General features: G+C 41.5%; 1 protein-coding gene across 1 annotated transcript; it reads left to right on the top strand.

Annotated features, from left to right (window-relative positions):
- The first annotated feature begins 887 nt into the window (after positions 1–887).
- Positions 888–13,761, top strand: ppp1cab (protein phosphatase 1, catalytic subunit, alpha isozyme b). The gene is made up of 7 exons (XM_080789227.1): positions 888–1,305; positions 3,888–4,019; positions 4,957–5,187; positions 6,947–7,051; positions 11,835–12,058; positions 12,519–12,653; positions 12,868–13,761. The coding sequence occupies exons 1-7, from the start codon at positions 1,251–1,253 to the stop codon at positions 12,961–12,963; spliced, it is 978 nt and encodes a 325-aa protein (XP_080645353.1). The 5' UTR covers positions 888–1,250; the 3' UTR covers positions 12,964–13,761.
- The last annotated feature ends 519 nt before the right edge of the window (positions 13,762–14,280 follow it).

The raw sequence follows: 14,280 nt of genomic DNA, 5'->3' as shown, positions 1-14,280 counted from the left end.
ACGTTGTAGTGGCATAGGAGCGAAATTAATTTAATCCCAATGGTTTGATGAACTCCCTCTGGTTTTGGCCTGGACACTGGCTCTGTTGGCTTGGATAATCCATCGACTGACAAACTGACTTTCTTGAATTATTCAAAGGATTCAAACAGGTTTATTGCAAGTAGGCTACAAGTACAGTTGCAATCTTTGATATCATATAATATATAACTTATTGTGGCAACAATATAATCAAGATACCACAAAGTAAGTAAATAGAACATGGATGGAGTAGGCTATAATTTTAGAAAGCAATATGCTTTGCCACTTTTTTATGGTTGCACTGACAGGACCACATTGGAAATAAGTATTGCCTTTACTTGTGTTATCCTGGATACAAGTTTGAATTTGTAGAATAAAATCAATCAATCAATCAATCAATCAATCAATCAATCAATCAATTTTCTTTATTGATTTGAACCTCTGTTTCTACTTTACAAAATATCCAACGCGGTCGATTCGGATGTCTATGTCAATCCACGTCCATGTCCAAAAGATTGGGACCACCTGGAACCCTTAAAAATGTATGTTCATAATGACCAAATGTCACTTAAATGTTTGTAGGCTGACAAAGCAAAAGGACCCTTAACAGCTCCATTTGGTTCCATTTGTACACTGTCAAAGTTATGGGGGTCCTTACCACTCACTGCACTGCAGTGCTAGCCTATTTAGGCTAGTTATAATATTTGTATTGTACTAGATAAAATCAATTAATATACTGACAGTACTGACAAGGTAATTAACCAACCAAAACGGACCAATGACATTGAGGCTACAATGTGCACCACTTCCGCTCCGCCCCAATGTGAACCGCTTCCGGCAGATAGCTACTTGTTCAGGGAGGAGGAGGGTTCAGTTTAAGGGTTGGGCCAGCAGGCAAGAGCAGGCAGCCGACAGACGGAACCGCGTTATAGGTCCAACAACCACACTGAAACAGAACAGAAACTCAACAACACATTTACATTGTCCAATTCATCGTTGAAATGAAAATATTTGGCTAACACGGCTTGCTGAAATATTATCCCACCGCGGCTTATTAACGTTTACAACCTCAACATTTCGAGGTTGCGTGCTGCAGTTCTACTGTCCCAAGGTTAGCTTTAGCTGGCTGGCTAACGATAGCCGATTAAAAAAAAAACTAGTTGAGCTAACTCGGTAGCTAGTTTAGCTATCCGTTCACATTGATTTAATACGACCACAAATACGGGAATAGTATGGCCGAAGCCGATAAACTGAACATCGATTCCATCATAACACGTCTCCTGGAAGGTAAGGCTCACTTATTTTGCTTCGTATTTTCCTGGCTAGGATAACGTGAGCTGTTCGAGCTAAATTGGCTAAAGCTAGCTAGTTAGCTGCTTAGCTAGTTAGCCGACACTTCACTAGTGTCGTCGCGCCTAGTTGAGTGAATACAGTGTTAACAGTTATTGGTGCCATAATATGTCCATGACATGTGCTCTGTTATCTGTTCTGCACCACTCATCTTAAATAACATCACCGTGTACCGACATGTTATTATGGTACACTATGTGCTTGTGCTATTATCCATTGCAATTATGCAGATACTTGTATGTCAGATTTGATTGTGGGGCATGGTTAAAATTGACATCTAGGATTCTAGGTTCAGAGCCCTTCTTAATGTATTTGGAAGTTCAGCATGCGGGAGCAATGTTCATAATGCCAACAAGGGACTGTCAATGTCCCTTGTTGGCATTAGGAACCTTGCCCCCGCAGTATGCTTGCTTGATTGGAATTTGTATTCAGTTTGTACTAATGGGTACAGTTCAAGGAAAGTACAGACAACTACAGTAGTACAAAAACTACTACGAGGATAAAACCACTAAGACTAGTTTACATCAGGGTCCTCCATTTTCAATTAATCATGCTTTGTTTGGGCTAAGAACGAAGTGGTTTATATTTAACTGTGCATACAGCACAGCATCTTATACATTATGGCCACGGGTGATGATTGTTGCAGGTGGAAAGAGACCTGCGTCTGCTGTTGCCATCTCCCCTGGTAGCACTAGCAATAACATACTGGGCTTACTGGCCATGCTGACAGCATTAATAACTTGCACAATCTTTTCTTTTCCAAGAGATGTTTTCATGGGCTTAGAATGCCAATGTACAAGCACTTTGAGGGGCATGGGGAAATGTGTGCGGGAGTTTTCTTTTTTTTTTTTAAAGAGTATACTCAAGTATTGATAAAAAAATAAATAAAAGAAAAAATATACACACACACACAGTCAGATTTTCTTTAGTACTTCTTGTAGTCATTCTAAGCATACACTATATACATAATAGTGGCAACAGTCGAGCAAATAAAAAATATACATTTTAAATGTACACTTACACTGTCAATTCTGCTACAATACATCTAATCTTTAAAATTAAATAATTAGGTTGGTTGGTGTTTCGTTTTTTTTGTGCACTCCAGTGCTATGATTTAATAGACCATCGTTTCAGCAAATGCCTTCTTCAGGGTGTAATTTTGAGTATGTGTCTTGGTTATATCTTGAAAGCTGATTTTTGGACATCATTTTGTAACTTATTTATTCATTTACCAGTATTATAATCTTACCTTTATCAAACCCATTGTTTATGTATGGTATTTATTTCCGTGTCTCATTTTACCCATTAATATGCATTCCCCATTATGTGCATGTGACCACATGTCATCAACAAATTGATGTTATAGGTGCAACCTGTTCAGGATCTGTCTGATCATTTCCTTCACTATTTTAACCCTTAAGTCTATTTCATACTTGTGTCACATGTAGAAATGTCAAAATGGACTGTTTTGCATCACAGTTAATTTAAATCTAACACAGTCACACACAGTCATGATGGCCCATATAATTATAATAATTGCGTTGTGTACGTTTTGAACAAAGTGCTAATTCTTATATTTCTGCAATTCAGATTGTTCAGCATTTCAATGCACTGAATGCAGCATAAATGATAATCTGTTTTCATGTCTGGATACTCAAATATTGCATGCAAATATATATCTGTCCTCTACTTCAGGGGTGGGCAACTTTGACGATGGAGAGTGCCACTATATTTCCACACTCACTCCAGAGGGCCACACTGGCATTCCATATTACTGTTGTAGCAAAATAGCCAACCGTACATGCTCAAAATGCGTTTTGACTTTTGAGGTTGTAGATTAGCTATATTTGAGTTGAAATCCTGAATACGTTTTTGCTATTTTTTAATTGGAATTGAATTATAGTTATGCTAACTTTATGAACTAAATACAAATACATTGGACATAAAAAAGACAATACAATTGTAATAGCAGTCATTAAGCTACTAATTTATAGACTAAAGTAATTACAGAAAGTCATGTTTGGAATAACAACTGAAATCAATAATACGGTATATCCGTATTTATTCCGATATTAACCTGAGGGCCACATTAAGGGAAGGTGGAGGCCGCATATTGCCCCCGGGCCGCCAGTTGCCCATGTGTGCTCTACTTCATCTCCCTCTTTGTCCCTGGTCATACTGTTTATGTCCTATTTATATGGCCTACTTGCAACTACAAAAGGTTAATAGGTAGCTCAGTGGTTTGCATTGTTGTCTTCAAAGTTTCACTGTTCAAACCCGCCAAGGACCTTTCTAATCTATGTAGAGATTATTTTCTCCTCTTCATCTTCCTTTTCTTCTCCTCCTTCCCCTTGTTTGGCCCCATCTCATTGCTGCCTGTTGTTCTACTTTTATCTAGTTTCCTATGGCTAAATCCATGTCAAATGTCAATATTGTTGATCAACCAATAATGCCATTTGCCAATGTGGTGGTGATGGTTTTTTCCCCAACCTTGATTCTTTTCAATTTCTTCTTTTCAGTAAAAGGTTCCAGACCTGGTAAAAATGTTCAGCTGACAGAGAATGAAATCCGTGGCCTCTGCCTCAAGTCCCGCGAGATCTTCCTTAGCCAGCCAATCCTGCTTGAGCTTGAGGCGCCGCTCAAGATTTGTGGTAAGGCTTAGTTGTGGTGTTTTGGGTCGAGGGAATTGAATTCCTCAAAGTGCGGTCAGCGTTTGCATTCAGAAACATTCCAAGATCTCTGATGCTGCTCAGGAGTTCTGGATTATTATAAGGAATCCTCAATGTATATGTATGAATGTTTATTTAAAGGACCGACATCCCTGCATGTCATTTTTTATCTACAACATATCGCGCTAACTTTACATAATTGATCATTTCCACTCAAATTTCGTGTAAGTTTGCCTCTTCTAATTAAAACGTTAACTTACACTTACCTGAGTCTATGTTGGCTTAGCTTCACTGTGCTGTTAACACCCCTCAAGATACCAAATCCCTCTCAATTTTGGCAGTAATAGTTAAATTGCTGAAAATAAACTGCTGTTTTTCACAAAGCTCTGAATTACTTATGCCAAGCTACTTTTAAAAAGTGTGTTTTCCCCACATCTTTTCAAATGGCAAGTTTGGACGATCGTGCGTAAGGATAAACATGAAGATACCTTACAGAAACATACTACACATTTTATGTACGATATGTGTATGAGAATGTTCCTTTAACATCACAATAGCACAATGGCTGACTGAAGAAATTGGCGATGCCACTTTAATACTCAAGTGTAATGCATGGTACTGAATGAACGTTCCCAGTTGCAGACTAATTACAGAATTGGTGTGTAATGTGTTTAACACTGATACTCTGGGGAGTTGATCTCCCTCTCATACTGCTGATTCCACTTATTGGGAATTGCTGATTTAAAAGAATGCGTGTTGTTGTTTTACATGGTGCCACTGCCAACCACTATCGAGCCCTTGCCCTTTGTTTTGAACATAAACACAGCAGAACAGTCACACATACAACAAATCTTGGAAAATTGGCAGCCGGTTACATTCCACTCTGGCCAACACCACTCCTTTTTATGTTCCTCATCAGGTGACGTCCATGGTCAGTACTACGACCTGCTGAGGCTGTTCGAGTATGGGGGTTTCCCTCCAGAGAGCAACTACCTGTTCCTGGGAGACTACGTGGACAGAGGGAAGCAGTCCCTGGAGACCATCTGCCTGCTGCTGGCCTACAAGGTCAAATACCCAGAGAACTTCTTCCTGTTGAGGGGAAACCATGAATGTGCCTCCATCAACAGAATATATGGCTTCTACGATGAGTGTGAGTCACGTGGCATGCATTTAACCCATTCTGACCTGAGATCAGATTCTAAAAATGTCTGTTTGAAAATGACAGTTTTCTGAAAAAGCTATGTTTCTATGTCAGTCGTTCTTCGATTTTTCAAAAATAGCTAAAGCATAACACCAAAAGGGGTTCCCGCCTAAAATGGTATAAATGCACATGAGCACATTTGTTTTTCAAAGTAATTTTTTCAGGTTTCTCTTGCCTTTTATTGATACTAGTGAGTTGTCACAGTGTAGAGAGACTGGAAACGAGGAGAGACTGACATGCAACAGGGTTCTGCTTGGTTCAGGATACGAACCGGGGCATCGCTGTCAGGCATGAGAACCTATATGGTACAATACATGCCTTGGCAACTGTTATCGACAACTCTAAAGTATACATTCCTAATGCCAATAGGAGCACCTTTACTGAAATTAGGAGTTTCTTTTATTTGATACAGACTTAACTATTAGAACTGCTTAAACAAATGATTAATAACAAGCAGTAGCTTCATTGTATTCAGTGTTCCGCCAAAATGTTAAGCTAATTGTTACGGTTTTGTTACCTGTACAACATATTCTGGTGGTCTTATTCTGTAAAATATGCTAAATTAATATTTACTAAAATGTAAACAGGTTTTGACTGCCAGAAAAATAAGCATTTTGTTGGCTTGCATCCTAATGGTGTGAAAATGTGCTAGAAAACAGTCCTTGTCTTCTTTCGTGTATCATCCTCAAATGTCCAAGTTGTCCAACTCAGTATTGTGTAGCCACACCCTTGTCTCTGGTTCCGACTTGGAAGAGGCCGGCCTCCGAAGGTGGTCTGTACAGCGGGCAGTTGTTAGTTATGTGTTCGGCAGACTGCTCAGGCTCGCCACACTCTCATAATGCACTATTGGTCAATCCCACGGGTAACCTGGTAGAGGACATACCATGAAGGCTCAGTCCTTGTGCAGCCAGCCCATGTTCGAATCTGATCAGAGGAATTGCCGCATGTACTTTTCGCTCTCCACTGTAACTGTCAATAAAGCTTAGAAAATGCCCCAAATATAAAGAAAAGAAAACCTCACTAGCATTGTGGCACAACATTGTGTGAAAGTTGGTACATTTTTGTACATTGATTTGTTTGTAGTCCTTTGTTTACTGGATTATTTTTCTTTCAATCTTCTTTTTACATCCACAGTGCCTGGCATATCTTGTCAGGTTTTCGTGAGCATTCTTATATTAGAACATAGATATTGGCGCGTAACCAGAATTTAAAGTTGCTCCAAGAAGCTGTCAAATCAACCAGCCACAACATGTAAACGGTTATTTTCATAGTCCCGTTTTGATCAGCTATAATATAACCAGGTTAATTCTGTTTTGCAAACTTATGTGAAAGAATGTATTGGACACATTGAAGCAGATATTTGCAGAGGATATATAAACGTAAAACACATAAAATTTCCATTCTTTAAATTGCCATCTGCTATTTGCCACCAATGTATACAATTGCCATCAATAACAAATACAACAGTACAGCAAAGCAAAAGACACTATAATCAGAAATAAGTGCTTGGGGTAAAAGAGTTTGACTGAGCTGCCTGCCTCGACAGTGATTAATCACATGCTTTTTCACAGCTATTTCCAGAGCCAGGATTATGTAAAATACAAAGTGTACCTGATGTTTTGCAAGAGTGGCAGTTGTTGGGACAAGCTTTTATGGGCCCCAAGATAGGGTTGTAACCAAACAACCAAATGCTTTCCGCCTCCTGCAGGTAAGAGGCGGTACAACATCAAGCTATGGAAGACCTTCACAGACTGCTTCAACTGTCTGCCTGTGGCTGCCATCGTGGACGAGAAGATTTTCTGTTGCCATGGAGGTATGCCCATTTTGATAACTACACAGACAAAAGACGAAACACCAACTGCTCCAAATTGGGACAGTTACAAAGACTGCACAGTATATAAGCGCAAAAACTGGTTGTTTCTGTATAGCATATTTGACATAACGTTGACTAGATTCACTCTGTGCACTACATGTGATACATTAAACGTTATCTGCTCTGAAGTGAGCGCTGCTGCGGAGTTTAAAATAAGTCTGTTCATAAGATCTGTGTGGGTGTCGGTGTGTGTGTGCGCGCCACTCTGTAAACTGTTTCAGTGTAAGTATACTCTGCTTTCCCTCATCTATGCTTCTCTGTAGAGCAGGGGTAGGCAACTAAGTTTGTCCTCAGACCAATATCTCCAGCACTTCATATGCGGGACTCCTGTTGCCTACCCCTAGCCTCGCATAGCCAGCCTTCATCTGCCTTTGCAATGCATTTTGCCCCAGGCAATGGATCTTTTGCAAAACGGATATTTTCGCTGCCCGTACGACAGATCTATGTGCACACACAAACGCAGAAACGCATTGAACACAGGATAAAATCACTTCAGTAGCGGGTTTCAATTGTATAGGCTATATTATATTTGTTTTTTTTATTTACATTTTATGAGGTGCCAATCATATTTTTTAATGAAGGAATAAGTCGTCCCCTACCACATTTTAAAAGCCACCTAAATTGTGAGTGGATGTGGAACATGTTTCTTTCATTGTCTGTCAGCATGTCCCACTGTGTTTACCATTGCTCTGGCGACTTGGCAAGTCCAGCACAGAAAATAATAGCAGAGTCAGACCTATAGAAGTGTCGCGTCCACATCCAGTTGTGAGCTTGTAGAGTAGCTATAGGTGTATAATAAATGTCATGTGATAATGTAGGCTAATAAAAGTTCACGTGAGCACATTGTCGGCATGCAGGCAAGGGTGTGCCCTTTATACCTATAAACAGGAGAGAGATGTGCCATATATGCTCACGGTGACCCACTGTATAGGCTACTTTCTTAACCGCGCAATTTGCATTTGCATTCACACGTCTCTGCACCCTCTCTCTCTCCCTCCATGACCATGGAGAGCAAAATACTGTGAAATTGCATTTAGCCTGGGTCCTTATTGGTAGGTAAATATCCACAGTTTATCTGTAGTGGTCTGCAATTAACATATTGTTCAAGCTTCACACTCGGCGCACATGAAATCACCAGTCCGCACTGGACTAGTAGGTTGATATATTTATTATTGGATGCAGCAGAGTAGAGCCTTTGCTCGCTGCAGTTGATGCAACATATGATACGTTTTTAATGTTAACAGTGATATATAAACATGGATGGAACAATCGGATAGATATTGTGTAGCTTCCATGCAGGCACAAGCTGCATTTCTCACCTATTATAGTAAAAATGATATGCGGTGACGTCGTTTCTCAAAAGCTCCGTTTCACATGACTACACAGATCCACTGATCCGGATATTTTCGATATTTCCATTTTGGGACACATTTTTGGTGTTTTAAACTGTGTTGTAATTTAGCTATTGAAAAATAGCAGATCTACAAGCTCATAGCACGCCACCGAGTGACGCGCTACGAGCTTGTAGGTCTGCTATTTTTTTTTTATCGTAAAAATGTGGCGCAAATCTTTGAATATATATTCTTTCAAAGTGAATGTTTTTAACTCTGGTCTAAATGGGTTATTTATCCGTTTCCAAAAACCTCAGTTTGAGTGGCTGAAAACGCTGTTTGCGTGTGGCTGAAAGGCCCAAACGTACACAAAATGTGCGTTTTGCAAAAGATCCTTATACGTCTAGCCTAGGCCTTAGTCTGGCCCTCAATTGGAGGACTTCACGGCCGAAGTGGTGACGAACCAACCAGATTCGTCTGGAACCAGGCTATAACCAACTAGAGCCCAGTATGCAAATAATAAGGGGTTGGACATTGCAGAAAATAATCTAATACTGAGAGGGACGAAACTAATATCTATGCAGTGATATTAGTATCACGAAGCGAGGCTAGCCTAACCCTGCCATAGAGGCTATGCATCATCATACCCCAAAGTTATGCAGGAACGCCTACTGAGTGGCAAAGAAACAACTTTCTTACCTTAACAGCCCATACATCCAAACAGAGAAGTCCTATCTCATTGTATTAAACGACGTTAAACTCTCCAACATTGCAGTTGTATGGAAAGCTTGAATTATCATCTATCTGCAACGTTTGTTTTTCTTCATACAAATCCACCATAGACATGTTATGAGCTACTTTCCGTCAAGAAAATCCATGCCGGTGATTATTATGTGGAAGTGATCGTTTTCAATATCGCAACGTCCTTCAAGTTGCAATGAGAAAGTGGAAGCCATCATAGATATATAAGAAAGCTAGATGGCTCACCCGCGTTCTGGCCAATGGAGAGCGACGTTGCTACCATATGCATACTCGTATGCTTTTATACGACGTTCATATAAAAAATTAAGCAGATAAGTGTCCTTTAATCTGAAGCGAGTTATGACTGTTTTTGTTTGAGCTGCCATTGAACATACTGTACTGTAGCCCCGAAGTAAGATGGCTGCCGGGTGAACGACGTCAGAAACTCCGCCTTAAGCCATCTAGACTTTATATATATCTATGGAAGCCATCGCGATAATAAAAATGTAATTTCTTCCGTAAAAAATCTTGTTTAAAAAAAAATCTCCCTAATGATGTCACTGGTGGACAGATTTCTGAACTGCCCACAGCCCTCCTATGAGATACATACGGAGTAGAAAGAAATGGTGCCATCTTATCATGATTATTAGTGAGGACCTATTATATGAAGATAGGTCAAAGTGGTGAAGTGGTCCTTTAAAGGTCCGCTGACACGCCCCGAAATTAATATGGGTGGTACAGCACATCACGTGGTCTGACTGAAAACAGTTTGAAACGGGGCTACGGCGCTAGCAACAAGTGGCTATAGGTCAGGCTAGCGTTTTTGACGGTACATTTAGCGTCATATTGGCTATAAATGTAATTGAAAAAAAATATTTTTTCGCCAGAAATGCTTAGTTTGAATGCAATTGAGGTTGGCGTGGGGTTTTTTAGGGGAACTGCAGCACAAGCGCAAATTTTGGACTCTAGTCCCATGTTCCCCCGGTCGCCAACACCCCTGTCTGCCCGCTCTGAGACCTCTCAGCCCCGCAGCGCGACAGTCAAGACTACGGACGGTCTGCTGTTGTCTGGCCGCTGTGAGAGCAGCCCCGCAGCGCGACTACTGTTCTTTTCCCCTCTCAGCCGCAGGCTGACATGTACACCCTCGCTCTCACTCTGTAATACCGTAGTTAGTTACCACAACATTGTTCAAGTGAACTATAGTGTGTTTATGTTTGTATTCATTGTAATAATAAATATCGCTATGCCGAGGCATAGTCTTGCGGACGAGATCATGAGCCTCTACGGGGGACTGGGCATGTGTGTACACACACACACACACACATGCAATGGCACGGAATCTCTTCCCCGCTGTCATGCACTATAGCCACGGCTAAAAGTTGTGTGTGTGTGTGTGTGTGTGTGCGTACACACATGCCCAGTTCAATGCGGGGACCTGACCAGAGACTGTACGTCCGTCCGTCCCCCCGTGTGTGTGCAGCCTGCATCTGAGACGGGCTAGACTGTATGTTGTCATGCGGAGCGACGCGGCGATAAATAAAATAATCATAGCGATATTGATTATTACAATGAACAAGCATAAACACATAGTTCACCTGAACAATGTTGCGAAAAAAAAATTTTTTAATGAGACTTTCACCCAGTATTCAAGCTAAATGTGACACCAAAATAGTAGCATAAGTTGCTATGCTACCACGGCCACCAAGCCCGGCGAGCCCGCATAGAAGTCGTTGGGGAAAGCCCCTCGCCACTCTGACGTCAGAATCATGATAGCATTGTTTGATAGCAGTTCTTAGCTCCCGAGGGGCGTGTCAGCGGGCCTTTAAGGAAATCAGTTGAGTATACCCGAGTTATTGGTAGTGAAATAAGCAGTGCATACAGTATCTAACACAGACACTCGTGAGTAGAAGTGGCTGCCGCTGCACCACTTAAAAAAAGGTTTAAATTAGTACCCTAGCCCGCCAAACCCGAGATTCTCAGGTTTGAGGGTTTGTATTTAATCAATTTTTTGATGCGATCGTATCGCTAGCTGATGTTGCTACCCGCATCAACACAGAGTGGGACACTGGCCGTGGCCATTTTGAACATGCTCGCGCATCCACTTCCAGTCTAAGCCCACCATTCGCAGCTCTATCTCAGAAAGAACATTGAGGGGGCCGTTTCTGGTGAATACAAGGGTTTTCAACGGGCTGTAGCAGGTGGGCTGACACTCGTGGTCGCCTTTTTCCGGCACTGACCGACACGACAACATCCAAACAAGCAGTTTGTCATTGTAACATTCCGTTACGGATATTTGGCTCTTCAAAGTAAGTGTTACGCACGATAAAACCTTGGCAATACGCTATCGAGGGATTAATTAATGCTGGTGCAAATTGAGTTAACATAAAGAAGTTGGTTGACTTGGTTCTTAATTTGTTTTTATGCCAGAGTCTGTAATTTACAAGCAAGAGATTAAATCATGCCAATGGTGTATTGGCATTTTGTCCCCCTGACAGTGCTTCTGTAAAAACTATAATAAAATATTATATATATTTGCTGATTGCTGCTCTTGTAACCCCCTTAAAACATACTTACCGACTCTCCACTGTGTAGCGATTTTGACGATGAAGCTCTATGTGGTAAGTTGCCTGCTGTCATTCCTCTCTCCCCAGGTCTGTCTCCAGACCTACAGTCTATGGAACAAGTGCGAAGGGTCATGCGCCCCACTGATGTGCCCGACCAGGGCTTGCTGTGCGACCTGCTGTGGGCCGACCCAGACAAAGACGTGCTGGGCTGGGGTGAAAACGACCGTGGCGTCTCTTTCACGTTCGGCGCCGATGTCGTCACCAAGTTCCTCCACAAACATGACATGGACCTTATCTGTCGGGCCCACCAGGTCAGTTGCAGTGGGAGAGCCTAATGGTGGGTGGGTGTAGGAGCTCACAGTAAGGACTCAAGGTGCTTCTTCGGGTTAATAAATAGTTGTGCTCTTTGAAAGAAATTGATATGCATGCATATAGCCGTAACAGGCAGGGTTTGAAGAAAGACCTCTCTAACTTGAACAACTGATTGATTTGAAGAACACGAAATGAAAATGTGCTGCGACCATCTATGTCTACTATCAGTGCATTTCTGGATTTTAGCCCAGTCTTGATGATAACCAGGTAGGAGGTATATGGATAGATGTCTTAATGATGACACTGCTTTGCTAAATCTAGTTCTCTCAGTCTCTTCTGTTACATAAAACAGGAATTGCTAGCTTCTGTTATCGTGCCTGATTGTATTGTGTCCAAACACAAAATGAAGGAAGTCGCCCTTTTTCCTTTTGCACAAATGGATAACGTGTTTGTTTTCAGGTGGTGGAGGACGGCTATGAGTTCTTTGCAAAAAGACAGCTGGTGACACTGTTCTCAGCTCCAAACTACTGCGGTGAGTTCGACAACGCTGGAGCCATGATGAGCGTGGATGAGACACTTATGTGCTCTTTCCAGGTACGAAACGGACACATTGTGTGTCGTGATCCCTTTAAATTGGGGGATATTTTTTTTTTAATGTTTTGAAATTATAATTAATAACAAAATGTAGGAAACATAAAAAAGGAACCCATTAAAATGTGTGAGACTCACAAATGGTTCCTGACCCAGTGTTTGGGGAAACGGTGATTGCCTTGCTTGTCATTTAGTTAACTTCTCTATCATCTTTCAGATCCTCAAGCCGGCAGACAAGAAGTTGTTCTACGGCGGCGGTGGAGGCATGGGCTCCGGCCGTCCAGTCACCCCCCCAAGGAAAGCCAAGAAATGACACGCAACTTTGCCCTCAGTCTCCACCTCCGCCCCCATCCCTCCTGCCCTCTCTACCTCTCTTTTTCCTCTCTTTCACCAAACAGCCAGAAATCAAACCAGTACCCAGGGCTTATTTTTCCTTTTTTTTTTTTTATCTGTACTTCTTAAAACATTTAATGTTATGAATTGTCTTGAGTGCGTGCGTGCGTGCACAGGAGAGAAGAAATACACAGTTGTCTGTCTGCCTGTGAGCGAGCATTAAAACCTGTGTGTGTGTGCGTGTACATTATGTGTGAGAGTATTAGACTATCCCGCGCTCTCTCTCTCTTACCACTTAGCCCCATTGAAAGGTTGATACCACAGTAGTTGTGACTGAAAAAGCAGGGTTGGCGAGACCGCTGCCCTGACGAATTTAGCAGCAAACTCCTGTGAACAGATGGCATGTGTGTGTTTGTAGGGGAGTGGGGGAGGTGTTTTGTTTTTCCCCTGTCCTCTACTGTAAAATGTCAAACACAGTTGCGTTTGTTCATGTGTATGTGCACGCTGCCATGCTGATCCTGTTCAGAGTAAGATGTTTCAGTATCCTTGAGCAGGAAGGCAAAAGTGTCACCTCGTGTCCCGAGAGCGTTAGCATGCACTTAATCACAAACATAAACGCACACATGACTCTTTTCACAGATTCATACACGAGCCAGAGCTGTAAAAAATAAACCACACAGTTTAGGTTTGTACAGATTTGATTACTTGAAAGAGATTTTTTGTGAATTCGTTTTGTAGTATTTCATCAAGTTGACCAATAAATAAAGCAAGAATCTCAGTTAAATTGTGCCTTTTGTGTATGTTTTTAATATGGTGATATACTGTACCCAATGTCATAACTTTGAAAATTCTAGATTAGAAGGTAACTGTATATAGAGGATAGAAGTGTTTTTCTTAGAAGCTGGCATTACAACGTATTAATAACTTATCAAAGTTCTCCCTTGAATGCTTCCTAAATGCACAGCAGTCAATGAAACCCTCGGCTTTAAAATTATTGTGCTCATACAATTTCAATACAGTGTCCACTGTCCATACAATCTTAAAACTTGTAGTTTATTGTATGCAAGAAATGTTCAGATCCTGTCCACAGGGTGGTGCTCTTGAGTTCCTTTCCTTTGACTTGTATACTATACTTGACGGTTGCAATTGCATGCAGTAATATAAAAGTAGCGGTGCTTCCACCAGGCCAAAGCTGTGGCCGAGACTATTATGCCCCCTGTCCGTCTGTACACTGACTGTACACCGCTAAACCCCAGCTCTGTTGACCGCTGCCACAAGCTGAAACTGCACACACTCC

This window comes from Protomyctophum bolini (genome assembly GCF_963924005.1).
Source record: "Protomyctophum bolini genome assembly, chromosome: 18".
Taxonomy (NCBI): Eukaryota; Metazoa; Chordata; class Actinopteri; order Myctophiformes; family Myctophidae; genus Protomyctophum; species Protomyctophum bolini.
Note: the sequence above shows the minus strand (reverse complement) of the source record. Positions and strands in the feature narration are given on the sequence as shown.